The following is a 17,750-nucleotide window of genomic DNA, read 5'->3' as shown; positions in this document are numbered from 1 at the left end:
AATTTATGTGGACAACATGTCTCAAAGAACCATAGTCACTGTCAGGAAAGTAATTGTTCTTTCTTCAAGTGGTTGTCCATTCTTGGTGACTAACCAGCAGGTATCTGTTGGCTTGGAGGTAGACAGTAGGAGTCCTACTTAAACAGCGACTACAGAACAAGCCCAACCAAAGTGGGCATCTGATCTGGAAACCTCTATTAAAGAACAATGTCTTGTAAAAGTGTGGACTATGCTCCATGTTGCTGTGCTACAGATTTCAGAAACAGGGACATTCTTCAAAAAGGCAGCAGGGGCTGCTTGACTAGGTGGATCTAACCTGGCTAATTCATGATGTGCCCTTATATAGCTGGGGACCCCTCATAGATAATCTCAGAGGATACTATCTGACTCAGTGGTGGGCAACCTGTGGCCCACCAGAGTAATCTGCTGGCGGGCCGCAAGACAGCTTGTTTACATTGACCATCCATGGGCATGGCTGCCCGCAGCTCCTAGTGGCCGCGGTTCGCTGTTCCCGGCCATTGGGAGCTGTGGGAAGTGGCGTGGGCCACAGGGACATGCTGGCTGTTGCTTCCCATAGCTCCCACTGCCCGGGAACGGCGAACGGGAGTTGCGGGAGGCCGTGCCTGCGGATGGTCAATGTAAACAAACTGTCTCGTGGCCCACCAGTGGATTACCCTGACGGGCCACGTGCGAACCGTGGGCCGCAGGTTGCCCACCACTGATCTGACTCATAAGCCTTTCTACAAAGGCCATAAACAGTCTAGATGCGTTCCTGAATAATTTTGTCCTGTCGCTGTAAAAAGACAGTGACCTTACTATACCAAGTGCCTGAAGTTTAGTTTCCCCAACACTGAACGAGGCTGGGGAAGAAAACTGGGAGACAAGCATGTGGGTTCACATAGAATTCTGAAATATTCTTGGGCAGGAACTTGGGATGAGGACAGAGAGAAACCTTGTTCTTATGAAATACGGCAAGGAGTACCTACCACGAGGGCCTGAATTTCCCCTACCCTCTAACCTGATTTAATGGCCACTAAAAAAACTGTCTCCATAGATAAGTGAAACAGACACATATTACTAAGAGTTCAAAGTGTGTGTGTGGGGAGGGAGGGGGGACATCCATCAACTATTAGCGATGGATCTCCCAAACGGGGAGAAAAAACATGAATGGGGTCCTTAAAGAACCTTACCAGTGAAGGGAGGGAAAAGCACAGTATAACCCTTGGATGGAAGGGTGATGTACAGACATTTCTGCTAGATGGACCTGTATAGTTTCAGGGCTAATAAGCATTCCAATATTGCTGAAATGGGTGCTGTCAAGGGAGACAGCGCGTGCTGAGATGTACAAATAGGAAACCTCTTCTACTTAGCTTTATAAATCATTTGGATTGATGCTTTCCTGCTTTGGAGCACAATGTTCTGAATTTCAGCTGAACAGCTTCCTACAATGAATGTCATCTAGCCAGCATCCAGGCTAAGGAGGTCAGATTTTGCATCTGGATACAGCCATTGTTCTGTGAGACTATGTCCAGCAGAGCAGGTAAGGTGGCTGTGCTGAAAGAGCCATCAGATCCAAGTGCCAGAACTGCTTAGTTGATGCTGGGACTATCAATCATCAGTGCTGGGTCTTGCCTTACTTGTTTTACTGGTGTAGGGGAAAACAAACCTATTTCTTTGCATCCCCACTTGTGAAAATTTTCTACAGGACTTAGCCTTTCAGAGACCCCTTGTGGCTGTCTGAAAACTGTCTACTGATTTGATCTTGAAAGGTGTTGGGAACGATAGGAAGGTGTAGAGCCACTGGTGTGATCTGATTTGGAATGCACCAACTCCAGAGTTGCATGACTTCCTGACAGAGTGGGGATGATCTCACTCCCCCTTTTCAGATAACATGAAGCATAGTTGTGGTGGTGTCGGTCAATAATTGGTTTGTGGATCCCAGGAGAAGAGAAAGGAATGCTTTGCCCAGGCAGATGGCTCTGAACTCTAGGGCATTTATGTGGAGTCAAGTATATTGAAGAGACCCTGAATATGAAGGTGATCTACATGAACCCTCATCACCACTCATGGTAAGTAGAGGTATAGAGAAATATTTTTGCCACCAGCAGAACGAAGAGAGGACTTCTTGTGGAACTGTGATCATGTCCATGTGTTACCTGCTGAGTATATATATATCAGTTTCAACCACCCTTGCATGCAATGTAGGTGACGTGCATCATGTAAGTGCATGAGGCCATGAGTCTCAGCAGTCTGAGGCCTGATTTCACTGATGTTCTTGGATGAGCCTGAAGTTAGTTGATGAGGTTCACTATAGTTTGGAATCTTTCCTGTGGAAGGTAAACTCTTGCTGACCTAGAATCTAACACTGCTCCTATGAACTCTATGCTTCTAGTCGGAGTAAGTATGTAGGGTATTGAGGGAAGAGAGAAGAGCTTTTTGAACCAAGTTGGTCACCTGTTGGTGTGATCTTCCTCATGATATCAGCCAGTTGTTGAGGTATTGTTACACCTGGATCTCTGGTCTCCTTAAATGAGCTCCCACAATGGCCGAACACTTGGTGTATAATCTTGGTGCAGTGGAAAGATCTTTGGGCAGGACCCACTGTAGGGAACATGTTCTTATGTGAAATATGAGGTATTTTCTGCAGGCTGGATGAACAAATGTGGAGATAAGCATCTTGCAGGTCAAGAGCCATGAATAGTCTTGAGAACCTTACAATGGAATTATGGAGACTAGTCAACATCCTGAACTTAAAACAGTGGATGAATCTGGGACATTAAAGGTCTGTGAAGGAATGTCATCTCCCTTTCTTCTCTGGGATGAGAAAATGGGAATAAAACCCTCCATCCTTAAATTTTAAGGGCACCTCCTCCACTGCTCCCAGTTGTAGAAGGGAATCTACTTCTAGCTTTAATAGTATCTTTTGAGAAGAGCCCCTGTAAAAAGAAAGGAAAGTAGGGATAAAACGGTAGAAGGGGACTGGAACTGGACAGAATACTCCTTTACAATCTCCAGGACCCACTGGTCTGAGGTGATCGCAGTCCCGGCTTCCTGAAAATAAGAGGCAGCTACCAAGAGGGATAGAAAGAAAAAGATCCTTGACTGGTTCTGTCAGGCTCTTGACCTTGGCATCAAACCTGCTGTCTGGTGGAAGCCAGATTATGGGGCAGAAGAGGATAAGGCAGAGGGTTATGTCTGGTTGAGTCTCTGAGTCTTCTCCTTGGCAGCAACAAGGTCCTCAGGGGACTGACGATAGTATCAGGTACAAAAAGAAGACTTCTTGAACTAAGATTGTTGATGTGCTTGTTCCCTTCATAGGGCTGGAACTTAGAGGCCCAAACAAAAAAAGTCACTCTTGGAGGGCCACATCAGACCTAGAATTAAAAAGTTCATTTCCTTCAAAGGGAAGATCCTTAATTGCTGTCTGGACCTCCCTGGGGATACCTGAGTAATGGAGTCAGGAAAGTCCCCCCACCATTACCAATACTATGGCCGTATTACATGCTGTGATGTCAGATTCATCAGATTGTAAGGAAATGCAGGCAATCAACTGTCCCTCTGCCTGATGGTCTTCATCTTCTTTTGATATTTCTTTGGAAGACAGTGTACTAACTGAGATGAAGTAACCCAGCTTAAGAAGCAATACTCTGAAAGAAGGGCCTGACAGTTAGACATCTGCATCTGGAAGATGGCTTACAAAAATACCTTATGCCCACATAAGTCTGATTTGTTTAGGTTCTTCTCCCTCAACATGGATTTGGAAGGTCCCTTTTTTTGACCTTTCTTGACCAGCCACCACTACAAGAGAACTCAGAACCGGATGGGAGTACAAATATTCTGATCCCGTAGGAGGGAACTGATAGCCCCATCAGTTTGCTTTGAGGCTGGAATGGACGCTGTTGCATGCCACACGTTTTTTGGCATGGAGAGCCTGCCGTGTGTGGAAGGGTGTAAGATGTACAAAAGTTTGTGTTTTGCTTGACCCTCATAGATGTATATCTATCTATCTGAAAAAATCCTGGGTCTCTGTTATGTGCCTAATGAGGTCCTGGAACACTGTGAAGTCATCCACTGAGGCAGATGTAGAGGGGTTCACTGCCTTACCTGGGGAGGAAAGTCGCATAGGGGAGTAGTTGTTCTTCTCCTTGGCATTTGATGCTCTTCTTCATGTTCTAGGATCTAAGGCTGCACTAGTTGGGAACACTGAGGGATGGAGGAGGGGGGCTACCAACAGAGCGGTGTCCTACGAGTCCTAGGCCTCTTCCTGCTACCTCATGAAATCTTCTCTAGAATCCCTTTCTGATTCCCATTGTGCTACCCAAGAAGGGGAAAGTGGATGGGTGGGAGATGAGAAAGAAAAGGAGGAAGTGTATCACAAAAGCCAGTCTACTGGGAGTGCCCTGCATTTGGAGAGGAGATGGTGGTACTGGGGATACCACCTCAACTTGATGTACCAATATCTCAGAAGCTGGTTGAATGGTTATCACCACCCTGAATCCTGCAAAGAAGAGGTGACTCCAGTACCGGGTCCACAGTTAAGTCACTCAGTGCAGTATTTGCTTTGGGTGTTGGGGCACGCAGGAGTCCAGGTGCAATCTGAGAATTATGGGGAGCTGTCTTGGCAATCAGTAGCAGGGAACCTCAGGTGGCCTGGCCTTTTCAGGCTTCTGGCGCTTAGGAGGCTGAGCCTAAAGTGCACCACAATGGAATTAATGTGGACAATCATTCAAAAAAGTACGAAGTTTCATTACCTTCAAGATGAAGCAGCTCTGGAAGGTCCGGCTGATCATCAGTTGGATCTGCACTTTGTAACATCTGTAACAGTTGGTCCATTTTATCCTATAATGAAAATAAGAGAATTAGTATGGGGAAAAATAGCTGGGTTTTACATTGGATTCCATAAGATTACTGTAATGCAATATTCCTTTTTACCCTCTTCGCCACTCCCCCCCACACACACAATATACACTAACTTTCTGATCCTCTAAGATAGGGATTCTACCAGCATTAACACACTTAGTTTCAGCAGATATGAACAACAGTATGAGCCTTTATTTAAGATTTTCCTCGCTAATAATGGTAATTATCACAGGGCCAAACACATCCCCTCCACACAAAAAGAGCAAGAATGCTCCATTTACTCTCCTGAAAAAGTGTTATTTTAAGACGTTTCTATTGAGTTTCTTATTTCCTAGGAGACAGTTATCCACCTGAAAGTTTCAACTGCACACAAAGCAAATGTAACTTTAAAAGAAAGACAGGAGAAAATTAAAAAGGATAAGCAATGAATATGACAAAAATGGTTTAATAACATGTGAAATGTAGACTGTCCCTCATATATAAAAGTCATTCCTCAGAATTTTATTTTATAAGCAGCTTCTACGTTTCATTCTACTTCAAATACATAAGCAATGCTACCACCCAGTGGGATATGTAAGTATCTACGAAGTGCACATAGTAAGTATGCTAAAAGAAATGCATAAATATAGCTCCAACTATATATGTATTAAAAAATAAGCCATATTTTGAAAGTATAACTAGCAGTCCATAAGCACCTAAATAAAGTATTTATTAACACACAGGAAGACATGACGTTTTCATATGGTTAGCCTCAGCGAACTTGGGCCTAATTACTTTTAACTGATTTCAGATGCAAACCATTTATACGGGCACCTAAAAGAGAAGACTGGGCACAAAGTCTTTGAAAAAAATTAAAACTACAGTTTCGCTCAGTGGTGTCTAATTAGTGGCACTCAAGGTGTCAGTGTTACAGAAATTTGTATTTGAATACAAATTGAAAATGTGTCTCTCTAACAGCTTCTTTCCCCTCCTCCACCCCCACCGCCACCTCCACTGCCGGAAGGGAAGGAGAAAGCTAAGAGCAAAGCAGGTTCTGAGTGGCTTGGCCTTTATAGTCTTGTTTTGATGGGCAAAAAGGTATGCTTTTCAATCCTGTTAGCTCGGTACAGCTGAAAAGCCCCACTAAGATGTAGTCTAACATGCTGGAAGCCATGTCAACTGTGTTAAGCTAATTCAGTTTAAACACACACCCCTTTTGCCCATCAAGGCACATTTTAAGAGGAAAGCACATGTAGTGAGACAGCACGGGGAACCACACAGTCTTCCAAAGAGCAGGAGGGAAAGGGAACAAGCAAGCAGCTCAGCAGCAGCACACCACAAATGCAATAGCAGCGGGGGCTCCCAGAAAAGAGAACATTACGAAGGGGGCAGCAGAGCCAGGGGTCTCACAGAATTAGGGAGAGGTGCAATTGATATTAGAAGAGTTGTAGGGCCTCAGTAACTTAAATTTTGGGAAGGGGCAGGTCATGGGCAGAAGGGAGGGATTTGGGAAAGTGAGGGTATTCCTGAAGAACAGAGAGAAGGCAGGAAAGATCTGGGGCCAGTGTGTGTTCTTGGAAACAATGAGAAGGTGCTGAAGGAAAGATGGCCTGAATCCTTGAGGCTGCTTATGATGAGGCAAGGCTGAGATTCCTGGGTAATGAAAGAAAAAGTTCCTTCAGGGACTGGGGCAGAAGGCAGTGTTTATACAGGGGACATGTTAGAGAAGAGGGCCAAGATACGGTGTTTCTGAGAGATGGGGCAATAAAAGTAGAGTTAGGAAAAGAAAGCCACTACTCCATGTCCAGCTGGTGCTCTGAAAGTGGATTTGCAGTCTGAACCTACAGTTTGGGGCTCAGAACCCAAGTTGGAAGCTGCTCCCAATTCAATTTAATAAGAACATATGAGAGAAGTGAGTAGGAAAAAAGGTCTGCAGAAGTGTAAAAAAATAATTTAAAAAAATGGCAAGTCTGAAGTGCCTCCCCTTCTAGACTGTGGTCCCCTTGATATTTCGGAATATTTTTGGCCCTTGTACTGAGGAGGTTGGACACCACTGGTTTAGTTGTACTAAATGCTGAAATCAATATTTTTATTGTACGTACTTCATCAATATAAACTGGTTCAGGCTCAGGTTCTATTGTCTCTACTTGAACTTCATCACTGAACTGTACTGTTTTCTTCTCCGTTTTCACTGTAAAACACATGGACTTTTTAAAAAAAAGTAAATCTCAACTGCAAAAGTAAAATGTTACGCTGAAAACATTTTGTCTGCCATTTAAATTATTTGGCGGTCGAAACAAACTGTAAACTTGAAACTGAAAAAAGAAAAAGTTTAAGCAATTGAAATATTTGTTTTCTGAAAAACAAAACTGAACCTTCTGGCATATATTTATATTTGTAATCTTATTACGAAGCTCTTAAAGACAAGGGTTGATCACTTTTGAAGATAGGACTTAGGTGCTTCTGAAAATTTTACCCAAAGCCTCTCTTAGGAGCTGGAATGTCCTCCAAGCGAAAGTAAACAAACAGATACCCTGAGGTTAAAGTGCAGAGGAAAATTCTTTCATTATCAATAACTACTTAGAAATAAGCCATATTTTATAATTTTATATATGGATTGATCTACAGATATATAAAATAAGTTGGACGCACCACCTATTAAGGTTGTTGATGTGTGTGTGAGCACGAACATGCGCGCGCACATGCGTACTTTAAAAAACATTTCTTGGTTGCATCCACTCCCATCTCAACATAAATTTGTCAAAGGTAACAAAAGGACCCAACCTAATAAACCCACCAATAAGTCTAATGAAAAATTAAATCAGATTTAAATGTATTATTTGTCACCCTGAAAGCCTTATTGAATATTTAACATTTATCCTTTTTACTTAAGTGCTCAAAGAAGGTCAGACTGAAGGATGTTATTTCTGTTAAAAGCAATTAACATAGCAAACTGTTCCTTTCATTCAGTACATGTCCACCAATCCTATACTTTTCTGAAGGAGTCAGAGCAGAACTAATAGGGCAAAAAAAAATGAAAAAAGCACCTTCACAAATAAGAGTGTTATGGTTGGTTTGTTTTTAACTTTAACTTCAGCCATAGCATTGAATTGTTTCCAACTGAAAGCTGCACATTAGGATTCTTGGAGGTAAAAAGTTTGAAATTAGAAAAGGTGGATGCAATGGCCAATTTAGAGATTTCTTCTGCTGGAGCTCTAGCCTTTTCTACTTTCATCCCAGTCACTGCCCTGGTAAGCTTTAATTTTTATTTTTATGTCTTTTTGTAGGATCAAGGATCCTTTACAGAATATTTCTCTAAGACAGGCAGATACCACTACTGTTTGTAAGGATGCAGCAGAGGATCCTTGGTTCCACTAAAAGCACTGCTGTATCTCTAATCTTGTAAATGAGCTACAAAGTAGAATAATGTGGGTATCCTTTAATGAAAATGTCTGAAGGGAAACAGTCTATCTGGGAGAACCCTTCTTCTTCACAAGTTCGTTGGTTCGACAATGACGTTTTCATGCTCTCTTTTGCTCAAAGGACTAGAGTGGATTCTAGAGTGACTCTGAAGTCCAGAGCGTGACACACATGCTCATAAGCAGATCAAGAAGACAAAGTCCTTTGAGTGGGAGATCCCTTTTTCAAGAATAAACCCCAAGCCCAGGTATAGCATCATAGCTGTACCCATCTCTGCAGAGTATCTGGGAAGGAAGGGTTGTCTATATTATTGGCTGTAGGATCCTGACTCCTATCTTCTTCTCTGTAGGGTCCCCTGGTGCTAGTATCTGCATCTTATAGTTTAGCAGTCCCTCTTTGACAGATGGGCATTCCATGCTAACTGCTAGAACTGCCTTCTTGTGTCTCAGAGCAGAACACTCTGGTAGCAGGGTCCTCAGTGGACAAGAACTTATAAGTCCCTTAGTGAAGTGACAGATAATATGAACAGTCATATCTACACTGACCTAGATGCAGACAAGAACATTAGGATTGGAGGCTGTATGTTGAACTTTATTGAGATTATTATTCTTTTGCTTGGAATAGATTCAGAACAGTTTATTTCTCTTTTTTAATGATGCTTTTACCATTGTATGCCCAAACTAAAAATACCAAAACAAATATTGGGTGCATTGTGTTGCATAAATATTCTTCAGAATGAACATTGTGTTACTCACTCATTTCCGGTTCAGCAGTAAGGTCAGCTGTTACAAAATTAGAGGGAAATAAACCTGTTCCTTGGTAAGTTTCACCTTTCCACCAGTTTGGATCACTGAAGATTAAAAAATAGTTTTCATATAAAATGTTCTACATTACAGCATAATTCAAGTAAAAATGTGAGACATTTAAATAAAAACATTCAACATGCAAATAAGTTAATTTAAACATGGAGTTCTAACGTATGTGTCCAAATATTGAGTATGAGCAGCCTGATATTTCCCAAAAGCTTTTTATGGACTTTGCGTGCCTCTCTTTTTTCACAGTATCCTGTTAGAAACTTTAAGATAAGAACTTAGCAAGAATCCAAAAAGGACTGAATATTTATATAAATACATCCATAATTATCGTAAGGATTAAAAGCTTAGAAGAGTTTAAGAACATGAAGGTTTCTCTCCCTCTAAAAGATGGAAGTCAACCCCCAACTGATATAGATTAGTAAGAAACTTTTCCTATGGGCAAGTTATTCCTTAACTGCTTGATGCAGGATTTCTTGCACCTTCCTCTGAATCAGCTGGTCATGGACAACGCTGGAGACAGGATATTAGACTGAAAGGGCCGCTGATCTAACCTGGTATGACAATTTAACATTTCTCTATTGATTTTAAGCTTCTGCATTAAGGGCTTGGATCCTGCAAAGTGCTAGACAGAAAGTGCTGGAACAGAAGACAATTGGCACCTCGCAGGATCAGACCTTAAATAGATAGGCAGGAAGCCAGGTATTTTGCCGAGTATTGCAGAAGTCAAAAGTAGTCTTTGGTCCACATTGTATATTCATATTAGTTAATTAGCTAAATCTTTGTGCATTCCACTATTTCTTCTTTCTGGAAAGGCTATGTTTATATAATGACAGGTTTCAGAGTAGCAGCTGTGTTAGTCTATATCCGGAAAAAGAACAGGAATACTTGTGGCACAATAGAGACTAAAAAATTTATTAGAGCATAAGCTTTCGTGGGCTACAGCTCACTTCATCGGATGCATAGAATGGAACATATTGTAAGAAGATATATATATATACACACATACAGAGAAGGTGGAAGTTGCCATACAAACTGCAAGAGGCTAATTAATTAAGATGAGCTATTATCAGCAGGAGAAAAAAACTTTTGTAGTGATAATCAAGATGGCCCATTTAGACAATGGATCAGAAGGTGTGAGGATACTCAACACAGGGAAATAGATTTAATATGTGCAATGACCCAGTCACTCCCAGTCCCTGTTCGAACCCAAGTTAATGGTATCTAGCTTGCATATTAATTCAAGCTCAGCAGTTTCTCCTTAGAGTCTGTTTTTGAAGCTTTTCTGTTGCAAAATTGCCACCCTTAAATCTTTCACTGAGTGGCCAGAGAGGTCGAAGTGTTCTCCTACTGGTTTTTGAATGTTATGATTCCTGATGTCAGATTTGTGTCCATTTATTCTTTTACGCAAAAGAATAAATGGACACAACTCTGACATCAGGAATCATACCATAGGGAAGGTGAATGGAAGGTTAAATTGTAAACAGGGGCTTGGCAAACAGTATACTGGAATCAGGATGTCTGTGATAGCTAGGATAAGCAACAACACCCTGATGCTAGACAAGATAAACTATAGACAAAATAAACCTGGAATGTAAAGATCAGGTTCCACATGAACAGCACATGGACAGAGCATGCTGTACAGGGATTAGTTCCCGCAAAGTAACCAAGCCAATCCAAAAACGTGAGATTTAATGTACAGCAAATGGAATGTAATGTATAAATGTACGTATAGGAAGAAGTTGTTTGTGTAACTTTGGATGTATGGTATGTCATATACCCACCCCGTGCGCTTGAGTCTGATCAACTTAACATAGCTTTGCTGTATGACAAACAAAAGAACCTGAATGACGAAATCCAAAGTCAAACAGACGGTTCTGGATCCCAGAGAACTGGACCAAGTGTTCTCCCAGAACTGGACAAGGCGTTCTGGATAAGCCAAGTGGAAAAGGTCTCAGAGGAAATCCCAACGTACTGTTTAAGTTTTTTTTACTCTCCATATTTCATCCTCACAATGACAGACTTCCTGCATTGCTGAGAGATTCCGGCACAGTCACTTGAGATAGAAAGTTATGTCTGTTTTTATTTAATATTATTTAATATTGAGCTGTTAGTTAAGTTTTACTACTTTCATAGTACCAACAGAGGCACAGGGGATTTACTGTGATTAACAACTGGCTAGAAAAACTAGACCATTCGAGGCAGAGTCCTTGTTGGCGCTAAACCAATCTGTAAAATGCTTTTGTTTTCGTTACCAGTTTAAAAGCTGTACATGTGCTTAGAGAATGTAGGTGAGACAATTTTTTAAAATATGAATTAGACAGCCAACCATTAGTGTCTCATTTATTGTTTCTAACATAAATGTCTAGAGAGTGAAGTGTATGCTTTTTTAAAAAATGGGCAATACCATTTTAGTGATATATACATGGCATTTTTAGAAAATTTGTGCTGTGCATATTAGCCAGATTTTAAAATCTCATCATCCCATTCAATTTAGGCTTGCTCTATACTTAAAAGATTTAGCAGCATAGCTATGTGGATTAGTGTTGTTTAAAAAATAAACAAACGAACCAAAAAAAAAAAAAAACCCAAACAAACCTAAACACACACAACATAGCTAGACCAGCAAAAGACAGAGTGTGTACAGGCAGTTATATCAGCAAAAAAGTACTTTTGCTAGTATACCTTATTTGGATTGGTGAGCAAAATAAGCTCTACCACAAAAGCACTTTTTTGCTACTCAACACTAAAAGGCGTTGTGCTGGTGTAGCGACATCAGCAAAACTTTTAAGTGTAGATAAGGCCTTACTATATCAAGAATAAAAGAAAAATCTTAGAACACAGCTCAAAATTTAACAGAAACAGATTTACCTTCTCCCTAGGAATCCTATATGCTCCTTCACTTTTCAGTGGTGGCATACAATAGACCATATAAAACAGATAGGATGTCTAAGGGAGAATGGAATGTGATCATAATTTGTGAATTATGCAAATTGTGCAATTTGTGAACCTAAAAAGCCAGAAACTGTAGTACAGCTGAAAACTGTGAAAAGCCTACTAGTTAGATCAGTAGTAGAAATGCGAAATAAACAGAAGGGAAGCAGAAGGACAGTAATCCAAAGAGTTTTGAGGATAAGTGTATGTGTTTTTGTTTGGATAAAAAAAAAAGAAACCAGACACTCTGCTTAGAAAGCAAATGATCCCTGGAGAAGAAGAAGAAGGGTTACTTTTTTCTCTATGAGTTAAAATAAGAATTAAAGATAAATGCTGCTCATCGATAGTACTACAGTACTTAATTTTGGACATTTAAATTTTAACGACGAGAGAATAAGCTGTTTAGAACAGGGACTTGTTACGTTTATACTGCACATAACACAATGGAGCACTGAACCTGCTTGGGACCTCTAGATGCTACCATAGCATAAATATGAAGTAGTCAAACAATTCTAATAATTACTATTCATTAGCACTGACATTGCTCTTGGAAAATTTAAATTTGTGTATAATAAAAACCTTTTTGCTAAACAAACTGGAAGATATCTAAGAACTTTGAAATAGCTAAATCCTGGATCTATTTCTTCCTCAGAAGCAGGTCTACAAACGTTATAATTAAAGCAACCTGCGTACAAGAAGCTAATTAAGGAAAATAAAATCCAATCCTGAGAAACAATAAACCTCCAAAAGAGGAATAAAAGATACCAGCATTGGAGTAGTGCAACACAAGATCACAACATTATACATGATCATAATGTAGATTATAGTTACTATATTTTTGACAACACTAGTTAGTATAGAGTTTGAGGATTTAGTATGTATTTTAATCTCTAACATTTGTCTGAGAAATGTACTTCTAGCATGCACTACTTGTGAACATCTATGTAAGTTACCTGTCATCAAGTACAGTTATAAGTTCTCCAGCTTTAAATGTTAATTCATTATCTTCAGCAGCTTCAAAATCATAGATCGCGCGAACCTTTCGGCCCTCATGTTTGTGATTCGTTAAGAGGCTTGACGTGCTCGGATACAAACTGGAAAGTGTTGTTTGCTGTGGCCTTTGTTCTTTTAGGGACAATTCAATGGCTACAAAAAGTAAATAATTTCCTTTAAAATTCACAGATACAAAAAGGGGCAGATGTAACAATTTGTAAATTTTACTCTATGAAAGTTTTGTAATATAATTCTGCATTTGTTGCACAATACACAATTTCTTCCCTTCGTTTAGAAATAACTACACTGAGCAAAAATACTAACTTTCATCATCTTAAAATCTTGCTTGAGGTGAAGTCAATGAGAGCTTTACTATAGCATTCAGTGGGAACAGGATCAGTACTTAATACTTTAACATAAACGCCCCCGGTCCAAAGAAGTCAGGGGAAGTTTTTCCCATAGGTTTATGTACCTGTGGGTTTGATCCAAACATTTGCAACTCAATGAATATTTTTCTTTGGACATATGCAAATGTAATTTAAATTCTTACTAAAAGCTGCTTGAAGTGTTAAAAAGGAAAAAAAACATTGCTATTGTAAAAAATCCACTTTTAACAGTTTATGGTTACAAGTTACATTTGATAATACAAAAATCCTTGAAGCTGTCATCTGTCAAAGGTCAGAAATGCCCACCAACTACTAGTGCACAAACTTTATACATATAATTAATACAAAGAATCTATATATCCATTGCTAACCTGCTAAGTCATACAGCATATGTCTACATTGCAACATAAACCAAGGCTTAAATTCAGGTTCAAGACTAACCCCCCTTCTATCTTCACTGAAATTATGCTAACCCAGGGCTCGGACCCAGGGTCCCAGCCCAAGTCAAGATGGGACACTCAGAGTTTGAACACTATTGTTTTACAGTGTAGACGCAGCCTTGCTTGACTCATGTCCTGGAGTCCTCCAGAAGTATCCCACAATTCCAAGGGCCGACTTCCTCTGTCCTCTCTATCTCAACAATCTCTAATCGACTCAACTGAAAACAGAAGCCACGCCACCCCATCCCCTCTTTCTTAACATACAACACCAGCTCAGTGAGTCAGCGTTAACCCATTCTCTTCTGATCACTGAGCGGCAAGCACACCATCGAACAGACTCCTGAGTTTGCAATGGATACCGAACAGAACAAGCCTTTTGTAAATTGTGCTGCTTCATGGCCATAGAAGCATAGCCTGATTTTGGTGACTCTCTAGTGCAAGGCCACTAAAACTGTGGACCTCAGCAAAAGTACCAGGAATAACCATGTGTACCAGCAAAGAGCTAAAAAGCTGGCAGCTTTGCAGATTTTTCCAGACATGTGATCAGTGCAGAAAGCATTTAAGAGACTGAATGAAGAGTGAGTACGAGAAGACGAGAGACAAGAACCACATCTTGGGCAATTCACCAATGTCATGGCTGTTTTATCAGGAGTTTGACCAAGTGCTGGGCACTGCACCCAGCAAGGAGTCAACCATGGTGCATGACGATCTGGTCAGCCAGAATGGTGCCCTGCTGGTCCCTGAATCCAGCATGGGGACTGATGGGAGCCAGCAGCAGGTGATTCTGTTTATGAAACCAATCACAAAGAAGGCTGTGGAACGGGATTAACAGCAAATTCTAGGTCCCTACTCAGAACAGCTTTTTCATCCTCCCCCACACCGAGGAACATCCCACTGCGAGCCTGCAGAAAAGGTGGTAGAGACCGAAGCCTCCCCAGAGCCTGTTATGTTTCTGACTCCAAGTAAAAGTTTATTACTACAATAATGGAAGGGATTTCCGCTCTGTGAACCAATGCACAAGTTATGAGAAGCCCTGGCAGGCAGCATGTACCTACTAATGGCAGATTGTTTCAGAGCACTTTGGAAGCCGCCTTCCTCCCTCCACTCCCCCACACCATCACATGGAGTTCAAAATGGCAATCGGGAATTGAAAACAGTAAAAAAAACCTGCTTTAAACAGTTTTTTAACTGTAATGTCACAGATGTTTGCCAGGGTCATTCATGTTTTCCTTTCAGTAGTAAGAGCTTGAAATTTGCCACTCTGTAAATCACTGAACCATCTATGGAGCCATCTAGAAAGAGTGAACTGTGTGTATGTTTTTCAGAAACTGTCTTCTATTTCCAAATCTAGTCCATTTCAGTTAGAGATAGTTCATGCTGTCAGTGGGTCACAAAATTATTTCTCCCAAGTACAAGTAGGATGACATTTTTTGCATAGAACTGTGCCGAGAATGGGGAAGAGGAAGGTTGTAGAAGTCTGCATGCAGCAACAACAGGGTAAACCATGTGTGAACTAATGCTGCATCCTGTTAATTCTCTCATGGATTCTGACCCCATCCTGATTATTGATAGCTGCAAACTTTTCCTGAAGCTGGAACTCCAGATATGCAGTTACATTGCAGGAAAGGGCATATTTCCAAGGGCCACCTCAGTAGCTGACTAGCCCACTGCACTCACAGATGTGCTGTTCAATCACTATATGTTGGAATATTTCTACTGCATACACTGCAGGTTTCCCACCAACTACCTGGAATAACATCTCCCTTTAGCAATATGGCACCATAAGAAAAGTTATGTCCTCCAAAATGTGAAAGGCCTGAAATCATTTAAAAAAAAAAAAAAAAAGTCTTTTGCACCAAGGGCACTATCTGCCACCACTCCACCCCCTCTCTAGCCAAGCAGTTACACAATTCTAGTAAAACAGAAAAGGATGTAATTTTACACTTACAATTGTCTCTGCACTTCTGTAACTGCAATTAACCAGGCTGTGTCCAGAGAATGTAGACTGAAGCATCCCGATCATGAAATATATTGGTTCAGTTTTAAACAACATTTGTCTCATGGAGATTCCACAAGAATTAATTCTATGCTCCTCCATTGAGCTACATTAGACAATAATCCTGTTTCTGTTCCTATTTCTGGGCCCTCAACCTCTATTGCCTTCTGTTCATCAAAAACTCAATCTCTGGGGCAAAGCACCTTCATGGACTGTTCAAAAGAAAGCATTTCGTGATGAAGTTATGGTCTAAGTTCTTGACACAGCAGACCAGCAAGTCCAGTACCCGAAGGTGAGGGACACAAGACTGGAGCAACAGTATGCTGAGAGGCAGGAGGGAAGACTGAAGCTCACCACCCAGGTGGAGGACAAAGTTTCAGCAAGGGAGCAGGCAATTGCAAAACGGTTCCTGGAACAGGAAGAGCAGCTAAGAGTGGAAGACAGAGCTCAACAGAGAACTGTTTCAGCAAGTCATCTCTATCATGACTGCAAGAGCACTGTCTCCTGCTGCCTCCCCCTCACCATGGCCTGATCCCCCTGCAAGTTAACCACAGTCCAGCACTAGTTTGGACAACTTCATATCAGGGCAGTCCATGCAGTCAGGTACCATGGGCAGCTGGGCAGAGCAACTGAATCCCATGAAGCCTTCCTTATTCAACCCATTCCCTGTGAATACCTTTGCCACCTCTCTCTGGGACTAAATCAATGGAACACAGGAAAAGAAAGGAAAAGGAGAATGTGGGGCCAGAGAACATGTAATAGTAGAGGGTCTGTGTTGGGTTTGCACCGTTTCTGGCACTTTAAAAAAAATGATTCTTCTGGTCTTTTTTTTGGGTTGTTGTAATATCAGCTGGCCTGCCAAGCAACTGGTGACTGTTGTAGTGTTTTAATACATGTTTATAACTAAAGCCTTTTATGTCATCGAGAAATTTTATTGCTATCACTGTGTCACATGATACAATCACGATTTGAGATGATAAAGATAAAAAAAACATTCAGGAGCAATTATATATTAGTAAGCAAACACTATTCTTCTATTTAGCCAGGTACAGCAATTCACATTACAATAAATTTCATATATAAACCCATGCTACCTCCCTTCAATTCATCATGTCTTTCATAACTATAATGCATGACAACCAATCCAAAACCCCTCCCAAGAACTGAACCCCCCCAATCCAGCAAAAATTAGCCACTTTTCCCCTACAAACATATTCATACAGGTACTATTCCCCCTCTTCCACTGGGCCACGCAAGTCCATAATGTAAGAACACAAAGCACCCCTGATTTCTGTTGTCCAGATGCAACCAGCTCCCGCAGGTGGCGGCACTTCCTGGCTGAAGGCACCAATTCAGCAGCCCCTTGCTGTCATAGGTCCATTCAGAGGGAAATAGCTCACCTCTGGCTTCACAAAGATTGTGAAGGCCAAAGCATGCCACAGTCATTGGCATCCAAACGGGTTTGTAAAGATCTCTAACAGAATTTCAACCTGCGAAAAGCACATTCAACAACCATTCTGCACCTGTTGAAAGTGTAATTAAACCTTCTTTTGCCAGGGCCTCTGAAATCGGGAGTTTCATAAGCCAAGGCAAAAGGGGACACACGGGATCCTTCAGAAAAATGGTGGGGACAGTAACTCCGCTTATGTCAATGTCATTTGGTGGGAATAGTATCACAGTCTGTCCATGAATGTAGACTCCAAAGTAGTGAAAAACTCTGGCATTGTGACCTTTTCCAGTACAGCCCATGTTGACATTGATAAATTGACCTCTGTGGTACGTGAGGAGTACCACTCTTTATGATTTATGTATTCATGTGCTCCTTGAGGAGGACAAACTATGGCACATGAGTTCCATCAATTGCCCCAGAGCAGTTAGGAAATCCCATTCTCTCAAAGACCGCAATTACTTCCGGAATATCTTTAATGTC

General features: G+C 41.1%; 1 protein-coding gene across 9 annotated transcripts in view; it reads right to left on the bottom strand.

The window, feature by feature from the left end:
• STAM (signal transducing adaptor molecule) overlaps positions 1-17,750 on the bottom strand; it is an 81,542-nt gene that overhangs the window by 10,932 nt on the left and 52,860 nt on the right. For all 9 annotated transcript variants that reach the window (XM_073334139.2, XM_073334140.2, XM_073334143.1 and 6 more), the window contains 4 exons: positions 12,959-13,151; positions 9,015-9,109; positions 6,942-7,030; positions 4,752-4,839 (listed from right to left, as the gene is read on the bottom strand). In XM_073334139.2, coding sequence (XP_073190240.1) covers positions 4,752-4,839; positions 6,942-7,030; positions 9,015-9,109; positions 12,959-13,151 — 465 coding nt within the window. The remainder of the gene's footprint in view (positions 1-4,751; positions 4,840-6,941; positions 7,031-9,014; positions 9,110-12,958; positions 13,152-17,750) is intronic.

The sequence above is a fragment of the Lepidochelys kempii genome, chromosome 2 (genome assembly GCF_965140285.1).
Source record: "Lepidochelys kempii isolate rLepKem1 chromosome 2, rLepKem1.hap1, whole genome shotgun sequence".
Classification (NCBI taxonomy): domain Eukaryota; kingdom Metazoa; phylum Chordata; order Testudines; family Cheloniidae; genus Lepidochelys; species Lepidochelys kempii.
The sequence above is the reverse complement of the archived record's forward strand: the minus strand, read 5'-3'. Positions and strand labels throughout refer to the sequence as shown.